The sequence below is a fragment of the Mytilus edulis genome, chromosome 6 (genome assembly GCF_963676685.1).
Source record: "Mytilus edulis chromosome 6, xbMytEdul2.2, whole genome shotgun sequence".
NCBI classification, from domain to species: domain Eukaryota; kingdom Metazoa; phylum Mollusca; class Bivalvia; order Mytilida; family Mytilidae; genus Mytilus; species Mytilus edulis.
The window spans coordinates 26,057,983-26,071,729 of NC_092349.1; the positions used below are offsets into that span (position 1 = coordinate 26,057,983).

Below are 13,747 nucleotides of genomic sequence, written 5' to 3' on the forward strand. Positions count from 1 at the left end.
TCAGTAGCTCTTGAAGGATAAGCAGATCTTGCTGTACATGTGGCATCTGTTCTAGTGTGATATCAGTAGCTCTTGAAGGATAAGCAGATCTTGCTGTACATGTGGCATCTGTTCTTGTGTGATATCAGTAGCTCTTGAAGGATAAGCAGATCTTGCTGTACATGTGGCATCTGTTCTTGTGTGATATCGGTAGCTCTTGAAGGATAAGCAGATCTTGCTGTACATGTGGCATCTGTTCTAGTGTGATATCAGTAGCTCTAAAAGGATAAGCAGATCTTGCTGTACATGTGGCATCTGTTCTTGTGTGATATCGGTAGCTCTTGAAGGATAAGCAGATCTTGCTGTACATGTGGCATCTGTTCTAGTGTGATATCAGTAGCTCTAAAAGGATAAGCAGATCTTGCTGTACATGTGGCATCTGTTCTTGTGTGATATCAGTAGCTCTTGAAGGATAAGCAGATCTTGCTGTACATGTGGCATCTGTTCTTGTGTGATATCAGTAGCTCTTGAAGGATAAGCAGATCTTGCTGTACATGTGGCATCTGTTCTTGTGTGATATCAGTAGCTCTTGAAGGATAAGCAGATCTTGCTGTACATGTGGCATCTGTTCTTGTGTGATATCAGTTGCTCTTGAAGGATAAGCAGATCTTGCTGTACATGTGGCATCTGTTCTAGTGTGATATCAGTAGCTCTTGAAGGATAAGCAGATCTTGCTGTACATGTGGCATCTGTTCTTGTGTGATATCAGTAGCTCTTGAAGGATAAGCAGATCTTGCTGTACATGTGGCATCTGTTCTTGTGTGATATCAGTAGCTCTTGAAGGATAAGCAGATCTTGCTGTACATGTGGCATCTGTTCTTGTGTGATATCAGTAGCTCTTGAAGGATAAGCAGATCTTGCTGTACATGTGGCATCTGTTCTTGTGTGATATCGGTAGCTCTTGAAGGATAAGCAGATCTTGCTGTACGTGTGGCATCTGTTCTTGTGTGATATCAGTAGCTCTTGAAGGATAAGCAGATCTTGCTGTACATGTGGCATCTGTTCTTGTGTGATATCAGTAGCTCTTGAAGGATAAGCAGATCTTGTTGTACATGTGGCATCTGTTCTTGTGTGATATCAGTAGCTCTTGAAGGATAAGCAGATCTTGCTGTACATGTGGCATCTGTTCTTGTGTGATATCGGTAGCTCTTGAAGGATAAGCCGATCTTGCTGTACATGTGGCATCTGTTCTTGTGTGATATCTGTAGCTCTTGAAGGATAAAAAGATCTTGCTGTACATGTGGCATCTGTTCTTGTGTGATATCAGTAGCTCTTGAAGGATAAGCAGATCTTGCTGTACATGTGGCATCTGTTCTTGTGTGATATCGGTAGCTCTTGAAGGATAAGCAGATCTTGCTGTACGTGTGGCATCTGTTCTAGTGTGATATCAGTAGCTCTTGAAGGATAAGCAGATCTTGCTGTACATGTGGCATCTGTTGTGTAGCTCATGTAAATCATAAGGCTTGTCCCAAATTGAATGTATTTCCATCAATGCTAATGTTTTTCTATATATCTTTGTCTTTTGCTTACATCTGTGAAAACAAGTGTATAATGTCCTTAAAAATTCTTGAAATTTGGATTGCAATAAGAGTTACAAGTACTGTTAAAATTCTAATTAATTTTTTTCAACATTTTTATATTTTCTGATAGAATGAAATTTCCTTTTAATTTTATTCATTATTTTTCAAATTGAATAGTATAAGTCTCTCATAATCGTACACAATATTTGTTTTAAGATACACAAATAAATCTTTTTAATTTATGTTTTATTGTTATTTTATTTCAGCAGACACAGAGGGTGGGATCACATGCCCCAGTGGAGTCTCTACCACAGGATAGGGTAGATAACTCTAATCAGAAAACTGATTCCCGGTCTACTACACCAGATGAAGTCAAGCAGAAACGCAAAGGAAGCAGCTTCTTATCAAAAGGAAAAAATATTTTCAAAAAGTTAACAAGATAACATACACAAAAATGTATAGATCAATTTCAATTTATCTTCAGCCCAGTGTAATTGTATTAGGAAAACAAATGCAAATTCTAAAGTTAATATTTCAGTATTAAGTGGTTTTCATTTTTTAATTATTTTGAAGGGTGCAGACCTGAATCAAAGTTTTAAAAGCTTATTTTTACAGTTAAAAGAATGCCATGAATGATTTAAATGACCCCTGGCTAAAAATGGAAAAAGGTCTCAGCATCACTGAAAAGACTTTTCTTGTCGGAATGAGCCTCTGATGCCATAAATGTTATCAGTGTTCAAGAGACGAGAAATATACATTTATCATATATTTTTTTTATATTACACTGGGTTGATTTTTGGATTTACTACAGAGCTTTCATTGGAAAATATTGACTGTAAATTTAACATATGTAAAAGTTAAGGTTATTTATAAAGGCTATAAGTTTATATATCTACTTGCTGACAGCCATTATTTTTAAATTGCTAAAACTTTAAAATCACTATCTTCGAAATTCATATATAATATTTAGTAAACTCTTAAATTTATTAGATATTTTTAAAAACTGATGGAAAGAAAATCATGTTATTTTTATATGTTATAAATTATAAAGTTTGACAACAAATGATTTTTTTTAGTATTTTGTTAACAAAAATAGATAATCAAAATTATGTTTACATGACTGTGTTGTGAACTGTCTGGTTGTGATATATAATGTATTTATTTAAAAATTATCAGTTACATTCCTCATTCCAATAGTAAAGATTTTTTCACCAACTTATTTAGAATAAAATGGAAAAAGATTTATGGTCTAGTCTTTGATAAACAAATAAGCCTATAGATAATTGGTATCCTAGATCCTGTTCTGATGGAAAACAAATAACCACTGGGGCCATTAGTGTTAAATATAAAATATTTAGGCTACACCCTGTTTGACTGTTTCTGGCCCATTTTAAGAAAAGTAGCTAAATCTGAAATTTTTAAAATAAATACCTTTTTTATATGATAAGAATTGGAGATCAATTTTTTAACCAAGAAACATTTAAATTAGAAAATATATATTAAGGCTCTGAAAATAAGATGCTGTGACATCAATCTACTTCAATATAAAATAATATTGGCCATCGTGCTGCATCCCCAAAAATAAAGTAAAGGTCAAAAAAGATTTGATAATGCCTTGATGTATTTTGTTATGGTGCTAAGTTAGTTGTACATTTGTGTATATGTTTATTTATTCCATTGAAAAGTCTGATATTAGTCTTAGTATCTTAGTATTTTCTAAATACTATTTTTACACTGCTAGCATTCCAAGTCTACTTTTTTTTCAGGTGAAAATTACCGGTATTTATTTGTTTAGGTTTTATAAATTATGATTATGCATATTTCTTTCTCTTCTTTCATGTTTACTGTCTGATTTGGGAAATGAGAGAGAAAACTAGAAAATCAAAATAAATTGAATGGTATAAAAAGTTAAAGTTATTTTGATTTTCTGATTTTTTTTTTGGTTTTCTTATCTGAGAATTCCCACTTTAGTAAACAAACTGCATAAAGTTGTCTTTGACAAAAATAATGGCATTTTATAGATTGATTAGGAAAGGACTAGAAATTTCCTGACAAATAAACAATATTTTGCTAGTTCAGTAAATATGATTCAAGAGTTATCTCTCTTGTTTGAAGACTCATTTTATTTTAGCTCCCTTCTTCAAGATTTTAGCTCCCTTCTTCAAGATACATGAATTTGTTCTATTAAAAAAACATTGGGAGTTACTGCCCTTAGTAAGTCTAAGACCAAGCTGCATTTGTAGGAATATTTTTTGTAATAATCTATTAAAATCCTCAGTTTTTGTCACATTTTCCTCTCATTGATTATGTTAATTATGGAAAGCTATGTTCTAATCAACTTAATTATTTAAACCTTTAAAAATGCTGTGTGTCTTAACAAAAATCAGTTTTATTAAAAGTAATGAATATTTGGTGATTCTACTAAAGTACAGTCGATCAAATTCAATTTGATTTACTAGACACAATACAGTAAAATTATACCTTTATAGTATTGGGAATACAACACAGCTTGATATTATAGTTTTATTCCTTCAAAAAAACTTCAATGTGTCAGAGATTTCGAGACATTTTCGGTAATATTTGTTCTATTGATACATACATGTATATGTTATATCGGTAGATCATATCATATGATTAGATTTTTATATGATTATATCCAGTTGACAACACTACATTAGGTTGACAACTAGATTAACATTTTGTTAGGTATATCCTTCGGCAAAAATATCTCCTGGTACAGTATTGTAAATAAATGTATATGCCAAAATTGTACATTAATTTAAGGTGGTGAAAAGTAAAGTTATTTCAAGTGGAAAATTCTGTGATTAACGTCTAGAAAAATTATATTCAGTTGAAAAAAAATCCAAATTTTTGTCTAAATAACAATGAATTTTTTTTTTTTGGCTTTTTAAAAAAAATTTGATTTAAGTGCACTGATGAGTCTTTTGTAGACGAAACATGTGTCTTGCGCAAATACAAAATTTCAATCCTGGTATCTATGATGAGTTTATTTAATATATATTGATTTGCACAATTTTGAATATTATGAAGTTAATTAGTTTTGAGTTTTAAGGGCTGGACAGTTATAATTAGATGTATGTTTTTTTTTCTAAAAAAATTCAAACATTATTTTTTTTGTTTTATACTGACTAATAAACTTACATATCATGTTTCTGCTTTTGCCAAACAAATTTTTATTTTTTTGCCAGTAGGTTTAATTTGCCGAAGGTAGAAGGTATACCGCAAAGACTGTGATGAAAAAGGCATTTATTAATGTATTATTATAGGTTGTAAATGACTTGCCATAAAAGTGTATGAAAGTTATGTGTGTACATGTGTGAGCGCCTTATGTGTTGTGTATAAGCCTCTATAACAGTATTCTGTTATATATTGTGATATTTAACATCCATTCAAATATCATAAATTATTTTGATATGTTTATTTGTTGTGTTTTCTTTATTAGCCCATATTTTACCAGATCGATGTTTAAGGTGGTACCTAACACTACAGGGAGATAAATCTGTAAAGTCAGCTAAACGTTTTAATTACGTTGTGTTGTAAAGGGAATAATAAGCTTCACAAAGATCAAAATTGGTGTTTGTCAAACTGCTATATAACCAGTATAATTTTTCTGACAAAACGGTTGGTTCAAAATTTTTGAAATTTTTATATTTTTGTTAAAGTGTTAGGTACCACCTTAAAATGTTTGCTAATGTGTGTTTATTAAGATTGACATCTACTATCAATAGATAGGCGGGGCTTCAGCTAGTATATATTATACTTAAGAAATAATTCATGGGGGCTTGAATATATCTTGATTTTACCACGGGTTGGCCCTTTATGACAAATATTTTACCCTGAGCGAGGGGTAAAATATCGGCATAAAGGGACAACCCGTGGTAAAATCTTGATATATTCAAGCCCCCATGAATTATTTCGATTCTAATAGGACAAATACGGCAATTCTTTTGGATCAAAGCGCTCTAGGTGGGGGCAAATATTTGCCGTTCTCGTAGATCAACGCACTATTAAATTGACGTAAAAGAACGGAGCAAACTGAATTAGTGACATGTTTTAACTATTTAAAATAACGTATTTAGATAGTTTTGGATGAATTTAAATGATAATTTACTTATATGTCTAACATGTAAAAAAAAATGGCTTATACCACATTTTAGCTTCGTTTGTTTACGTTTCCTTGTTGTGATGATTTTCGGATTCACAAGCGTGAATTTTCCCGTAAAATGCTTATATTCTTACGTCATCGTTCTATGACGTCTGGTTCCTCATTCATTAAAAAACATATGACGTGGGGGTACAATGAGAACAGCCCATGAAATATATTCAAATTTTACCACGGGTGTGTACTCAAAGCGTTTGAAGGACGTCATGTTAGAATTATTATTGTTATTGGAAGTTAAGCAATGTATACAAGTTGAAGCCCAACCTTTCAATTGATTGCAGATATCAATCTTAATTACAATGCTTGAGCAAACATTTATGCAAACAAAGCAAGCAAGCCAACCAAACCTTGCTAGCATTTGAAATGCAGCTTTAAAAATTAAATTTATGTTCAACTACAAAGAAAACGGGATAATGGGCCAAAGGAATAAAGAATACAGGATAATGGGCCAAATAAATAAACAATACAGGATAATGGGCCAAATAAATAAACAATACAGAAAATGGTAAAAAAAAAAAAAAAGGACCTTACCAAGACCCTCGTTTGTTTTACTCGTATAATGGAGTTGCTTAGGGAATGATATTTTAGTTTATTTTTGTCAAGCCTGCAATTTTATTCACAGAAAGCTCGACATATGGATAGTGATCTGGCGGCTGCAGCAGTGGCTACGGCAGCAGCAGCAGCCTTAGCTAACTTCTTAAAAGCTTTATATTTTAGAAGGTTGAAGACCTGGATGCTTCATTCTTTGTATATAGATACCTTATGTTACAAAATTTCTGTCTGTCACATGGCTAATAACCTTTTGACCCCATTTTCATGGTTCGGTGACTACTTGATTTTTTGTAATGTTAATTTCTCTCTTATTATGAGTATCATATATATGATAACTATATTTGTCCTCATGCCGGTCAGACAGTTTTCACCAAACTCCGAAACAGTGGTGACGTTGCTTTGCTAAACTATCAACGTAGCGTAGTAAAGAGGACGTAACCGCTGTTTCGGAGTTCGAGTTTTCACTTGATCTAGACATCATTTCATGGATCAGTGAACAAGGTGAAGTTTTTTATGGTCAAGTCCATATCTCAGATACTATAAGCAATGGGTCTAGTATATTTGGTACATGTATGATAGGTTGTAAGGTGGTCATGTCCAACTGGCAGGTGTCATCTGACCTTGACCTCTTTTTCATGGTTCAGTGGTTAAAGTTAAGTTGTTGTGTTTTGGTCTTTTCTTCTTATACTATATTCAATAGGTTTACTATATTTGGTATATGGAAATATCTTATGATTAACATGTCAGTCTCGTAGGTTATTTGACCTTGACCTCATTTTCAAGGTTCATTGCTCCGTGTTAATTTTTTGTGTTTTGGTCTATTTTTCTTAAATTACCATCAATTATAGGTCAACTATATTTGTTGTTTAGAAGGAATGTAAGTCGTACATGTCTGCCTGGCATGGTTCATCTGACCTTGACCTCATGTTTATGGTTCATTGGTCAATGTTTAGTTTAAGTCTGTTTCTTCGAAACTATAATCAATAGGTCAACTATAGTCAGTGTATTGAATGATTGTAAGGTGTACGTGTATTTCTTGTTTGGTTTATATGACCTTGACCTCATTTTCTTGGATCATGTTAAGTTTATGTGATAGTTGTAGTAAAGCTTTATATTCAGGACTATCAACATCATATCAATGGTCAGTAAAGAAGGCGAGACATTTCAGTGTGAGCACTCTTGTTTCAATCTATCTTCAATACTTTGTTGCTTGAGTATTTTTTCCTTGTTAATCATCATCTACATACCGTTTAGTACATAATTAATGTCAAAACATCTATGAGTCCTACGATTTTGCATGTAATATTTTCCACTGGACATAGATATCTATATATTAATTTATACTTTAAAAGTATTGTAGAATTACATAACAACTGAGAAAAGTAAACAGCTGATTTCAGTATTATATGTACATGGACATACAAGTGATCTGAAAGAACTATCAAGTTTTCTACCTTGGAACAGGCACATTTGAATAGAAAAGTTATCCCACAGTTACAAATGTATGAACCCTGCTTTGTATGTGGAAGTTTCTGATGCTTGTTCACACAATGTAACACTACACTGCAAAACATTTGACCTAGACACATTATGGCACGTTACCTTCAAACTCCTAAATGTGGCATGTTAAATATACAAGTAGCAAATACCAATTTTCAAGTCTGCTTTGACCCAGTAGTCGGCAGTATAGTATTGAATCCATGACTTCCGGTACTTATCCATCCAAGTCACAATTTGTAAAAGTTAACCATTATAGGTCAAAGTAAGGTCTTCAACACAGAACCTTGGTTCACACTCAACAGCAAGCCATAAGGAGGGCCCCAAAATGACTAGTGTACAACCATTCAAACAGGAAGAAAAACGAGAAACACTTATGAACCTCGTCAACAAACGACAAACACAGAACGTCAGGTTCCTGACTTAGCAATGTTATTGTTGCAACTCAAAATTCTTTAGTCAGTCTAGATGTACTTAAGTTAACTTTTGTTAAATGTCTAACATTGATGTAAACTCTAACTAATACATGTGTTGGATTCGAAGTTGAAAAAAGCATGAAAGGTACAAAATTCATACTGTTAATAACTCCCATAACTCATGGTATCCAGTTATAATGAAATTTACTCATTTGAATTTAACTCCATCTGAAGCTTTAGAAATGGTATTTTATCAAAATCGACATTTTTCAGAAGAAACTCAAATATTTCACCTTAGATTTACTCGACAAATGAATTCAGTACCTGATGTTTTGTATAAACAGTTCTTGAAATACTCGGGAGTAACTGGATTCAGTACCTTATATTTTGTATAAACAGTTCTTGAAATACTCGGGAGTAACTGGATTCAGTACCTTATATTTTGTATAAATAGTTCTTGAAAAACTCGAGTAACTGGACTTAGATCCTGGTATTTTGTATAAACAGTTCTTGAAATATACTGGAGTAACTAATTTCAGTATCTGCTACTTAGTAAATGGCTCTTAGATTACTCAAGTTATTGGTTTCATTACTTGGTATTTTGTATAAATTGCTTTCGAAAAACTCGAGTAACTGGATTTAGATCCTGGTATTTTGTAAATAGCTCTTGGAATACTGGAGTAACTAGTTTCAGTACCTGGCATTTTATAAATAGTTTATAAAAAAAAATGGTATTTTATAAATAGTTCCTGAAATACTGGAGTAACTGTTTTCAGTACCTGGTGTATTATAAATAGTTCTTGAAATTCTCAAGTTATTGGATTCATTACTTGGTATTTTGTTTAAATAGCTTTTGAAATACTCGAGTAACTGGATTTAGTTCCTAGTATTTTATAAACAGCTTTTGGAATACTGGAGTAACTAGTTTCAGTACCAGTGGTATTTGTGTATATAATATAGCTTTTGAAATACTCGAGTAACTAGATTTTGTAGCTAGCTCTTGGAATACTGGAATAACTGGATTAGATACCTGATATTTTGTGTAAATAGCTCTTGCAATAATGTCAACATTGCCTCTTGCAAAAACTTGCTGATATACATGTACATATGATTTCAGTTTTACGTGGTTTTTTTTCTGCTTTCCTGGTTCCAATATATATATTGCATGATTCTTAATATCAACATAAGAACATATACGACTTTATAGTAGCCTTAAAGATAAACAAGTTCAGTGGATTTATTTCTTTTATTACTCATTTTTGGGAACATTGTTACTAACTGCATGATAAAAACAGAACACAAGGTTTTATACAGGTGTTGTTTTATTTCTATGATGTATCATAGCTGTTTGATGTTGTAAAAACTGTGACCTGGACAACCTCGTCTACAAAACAAAAAACAATATTTAAATCTCGGTTCAAGCAAATTTTTTATACTTATAATAATTAAGTTAGAAAATATTTTCAATACGTTTAATATAAATCTTTGAAAAGATCCACTTATTACTTATTTTGTACCAATTGTAAAATCAGTTCTAAACTTTTTGCTTTGGCATGGGATTTTTTTTTCGGTCCCCTAATCGTAAATACTTAGCAGTGAGCAGTTTAGGATTTCTGATCAAATCATGTTTGTCAAAAACAGTATGAACGCCGTCGCAGTTGAAATTTCAAATGACTGAGACATTCGGTTTTAATAGCATTGTATAGCCGATTCTGTAATTTTGATTGGTAGACAAGAACTATGAGGCATTCAAAATTATTGCTTTATTTGCAAATAAGATTTTATCCCTGCACGTCCTCTCTGTGAATTTCCCCCAAAAACAACAACATTGAAACAGCTAACCGAGTCCCCAAAAACATGTATATAATAAGTTATCAAAGTACCAGGATAACATAACATAAAACGCGTATAAGGAGATAACTGTTGTTAATTACCTGTATTTATCTGTACTTTCAGCCGGCTGTTCTTCGCCTCTGTAATGCTCCACCAAGTACCAATCCAAGGCCCCCTGTAAATGTAAAAACATGTAAGAAGATGTGGTATGAGTGCCACTAAGACAACTCTCTATCGAAGTCACAATATGTAAAAGTAAAGCATTATAGGTCATAGTATACAGTCTTCCACACGGAGCATTGGTTAACACAAAGATTATCAAGAAACGATGGTTCCAACTCCTTTAGGGACGACATCAAAAGTTCAATGTAGGATAAAAAAACTTAATTCACATAGTTTTTTCACTGACACCCCATGCCCAACCCCCCTTTTAACTTAATTTAGGAAAAATTGATTTACCAATAGGGATATATGTAAAAATCGATTTTAGATATACAAAACTTGTGGAATTTTAACCCCCACCCCCAAACTATATGATTTAAGTTTTTTATCCTACATCGATCTTTTGATGTCGTCCCTTAGACCTAAGATTAACTTGATTTATTTCGTTTTGGTCCATTCAGTCAATCCTATGGCTTCTAAGTACAATACATACTTGATTTTAAATTTTGCTGAGCGTTCCTGATGTAGGTGAATCGCCTCGGTCTGACGGACACACCAAATTTGATAAAAAGTGTTATCATTGATGTGTTACATGAATATCCACATGCAATTGTTTCCGTCCACAATTTTACGAAAAATCACCACAAGAAAACAAACCAAGATACGACACAACCAACACTGACCATGAGACAACAGTCCGAGCTATGACACAAAACACATTTACCATGATAAAATAACCCAGGCTATGAAATAACAACACTGAACGTAGGACATCAACCAAGGCTATGACTAAAACCATTCCAAAAAACATCTAGATGACACCAAACGATATCATACCCATGCACTAGCGAACATTTAATTTATTGGACGATTTTATGTCAAAAAAAATCATACAAATCCTGAGAATATAGAATAAACTGCCTAAAATTAAAGAAAATAAAACAGAAAATAATCGTGTGCTTAAATATACAGAATAGTGCATAATGGACAAACAAATAAAGAATAGAGAAAAATTGTCTAAAAGATAAAGAACACAATAACCATATAAATTAGCATGCTTAAAGAGCTCTCAGACTGTTTTTTTTTAACATTTGCGATTGATTTTGAAATTCAATTAGAAGAGGATTTGACTTTAAAAAAACTGTCAAACAATATGAATGTGAAAATAAGATCCAATCATGGCAAAGTTTTGCCAAAAAAACAGACTCAGTGTACAGCTTATTAATTTTGAAATGGAAACAGACTGCGTTGTTTCCTTCTTTTTCCGAAATCTGGTTGAAATCTTATGTTAGATATTATGGAAAGCAGTAGAAACCAAACATGTTACTTGGTCTCGTTGGTTGATGTCATTAAAGATGTCTCCAAATCAAAAGTAAAATCACAAAATTATCTAATCAAATGACAAAATCAAAAGCTCGAACACATCAAATGAATGAATAACAACTGTCATATTCCTTACTTGGTACAGGCTTATTCTTATATAGAAAGTGGTAGATTGAACCTGGTTTTATAGCTAGCTAAACCTCTCACTTGTATGACAGTCGAATACAATTCCATTATATTGAAAACTGATCTGAACCGAGAAACAAGTGATATCTTACCAGCTACTAGGTCTCGTTGATTGATGCCACCAAGCACGTTTCCAAATCCGCCAGAATTCTCGTGGTAATGTACATGTACATGATCTGCATCATCGTAATATCCGTCGTGAAATGGAGAAATTCCACCACCGAATTGACCGCCAAATCCGCCACCAAATTGTCCAAACCCACCGCCAAATTGTCCAAATCCACCGCCAAATTGTCCAAATCCGCCGCCAAATTGATTAAATCCGCCGTGTTGTGGATAATAGCAACTTGAAAGTGAAATAAAAACTGAGATATAAATGAAAATTATGAGACTTTTCATGCTTAAAATAACTGTGTATGGGTGAAAGTATCTAGTTAGTGTCCTTTCAGAATGTTAAGGATCAGAATGGTGTTATGTGTATTGCCTTAATCCTTATAAATGTCATCAGTTTGAGTAATCACTGACATCATACTTCCGATTTTTTATTGACAAAACCAGTGATTTCATGTTTATTACGAAGACTACATGACTGTTGTACTATTTTAGGAAGAGACTTATCAAATTCTACTACCAAAGAGTATGAAGGTTTTGGATGGGTACTTTACCTACAAGATGAATTATTCATAAATGACGCATTTTCTTTGCCTAGTCCGGTGATTGACCCCAAATCACATTGACCTAGGCGAGATCCGGATGCAACCGAACGTTAACACATGATCATCACAGAGGGGTTTACCTTGACTAAGAATAAACGATGATATTGGATAAACCAAATTGGGATGTTTGATGGGGTCGATGCGTTCAGAATAGTCAACGATCTTTGAATTATTTAGTGCAAGGACATAATCTAGAAAGCAGAACGTGATGTTAAAGGATAATGCTAGCATCTTTTCATTCTTCCCATGGAAATGCCGAATGGTGGTTAAAAGAGACGTCCTTTAAACTTAACAAACAAAAAAATCAATAGAAAAATCAAGCATCTTCATACTGCCAGTGTCAGAGATTTCTTTGTCTTAATAAGGGTGTCTTTTTTTAAGTACCATCTATCATTCCCTGACATACTTGTGTCTATGTTAGCCATTGTTTTTTTTATGAAATATATGGACCAAAACCTTAATATTTGTGTTTATGTAAGCTTATATAATCCAAACAGTTTGCCGATAAGTCAACGCTATTGCATATAATATGTATTAGTTTTTAGGTCTGTCTCATATCTTTACTTACATGTAGAAATTGACTATGAAGGTCGGTTGAGAACAAAATTTTACGACAAAAAAGAAGATTTTAACTTCCAAATTGTGACCTTTCCATTTCTATGAAGCAGCCAACATTCCTGCAGCACCTGCATGGAAAGAGCCGTTCTCGTCCAAACTTTACTTAAACAATTTTTTGAAAATTTACATACTGAGATTTAAAAACCTAAAAACACACACCGAGAATTAAAATTTAGACACTGAGGTTATATAATGGTGCATTGAGATAACCACTGAGATTACAAATAAATGAAAAACATACACAGAAAATTGAAAATTACACACTGAGATTTCAAAAAGACACACTGAGGTGAAATTAAACTGTAAAAAACACATACTGATAATTTGAAATAACACACTGTGAATCTTAAAATAACACACTATGAATTTAAAATAACACACGGTGAATCTTAAAATTACACACTGTTAATTTATATTACGCACTGAGTTGTGCGCACATATAGTTAACATAGGCCTACTTGTTGGAGTCCCTATGGTTGCCTATAATTGCTAGCATCCACTTTATTTGAACATTAGGGGATAGTTGTCTCATTGACAATCATACCACATCTCCTTATTTTTATATTAATCAAAATCTATTACAAGCGTAAGACAACTAGGGGACAGAACTTGTTTGTCCCTTAATATGGTGCCAAATGTGTTATAAAAAGATTCGAAATTGGTATAGGTTGGCTGTCACTGTGGCACACAGCTAAAAATGAA

General features: G+C 32.8%; 1 protein-coding gene and 1 long non-coding RNA gene across 48 annotated transcripts in view; one reads left to right on the top strand and one right to left on the bottom strand.

Annotated features, from left to right (window-relative positions):
- LOC139527410 (RIMS-binding protein 2-like) overlaps positions 1 to 4,996 on the top strand; it is a 131,155-nt gene extending 126,159 nt beyond the window's left edge. For 38 of the 47 annotated variants that reach the window (XM_071322830.1, XM_071322825.1, XM_071322839.1 and 35 more), the window contains one exon: positions 1,826 to 4,996. Coding sequence is in view for 33 of the 47 variants with exons in the window: in XM_071322825.1 (XP_071178926.1) it covers positions 1,826 to 2,002 (177 nt within the window). In the remaining 14 variants the exon portion in view is untranslated. The remainder of the gene's footprint in view (positions 1 to 1,825) is intronic. The other 9 variants (XM_071322828.1, XM_071322834.1, XM_071322850.1 and 6 more) reach the window with 5 other exon arrangements.
- A 4,443-nt stretch (positions 4,997 to 9,439) lies between these two features.
- LOC139526047 (uncharacterized) lies at positions 9,440 to 12,192 on the bottom strand. Its single transcript, XR_011665104.1, has 3 exons — positions 11,804 to 12,192; positions 10,142 to 10,215; positions 9,440 to 9,591 (listed from the first exon to the last, which is right to left on the bottom strand). It is a non-coding gene; the product is annotated as an uncharacterized lncRNA (long non-coding RNA).
- Between the last annotated feature and the right edge of the window lie 1,555 nt (positions 12,193 to 13,747).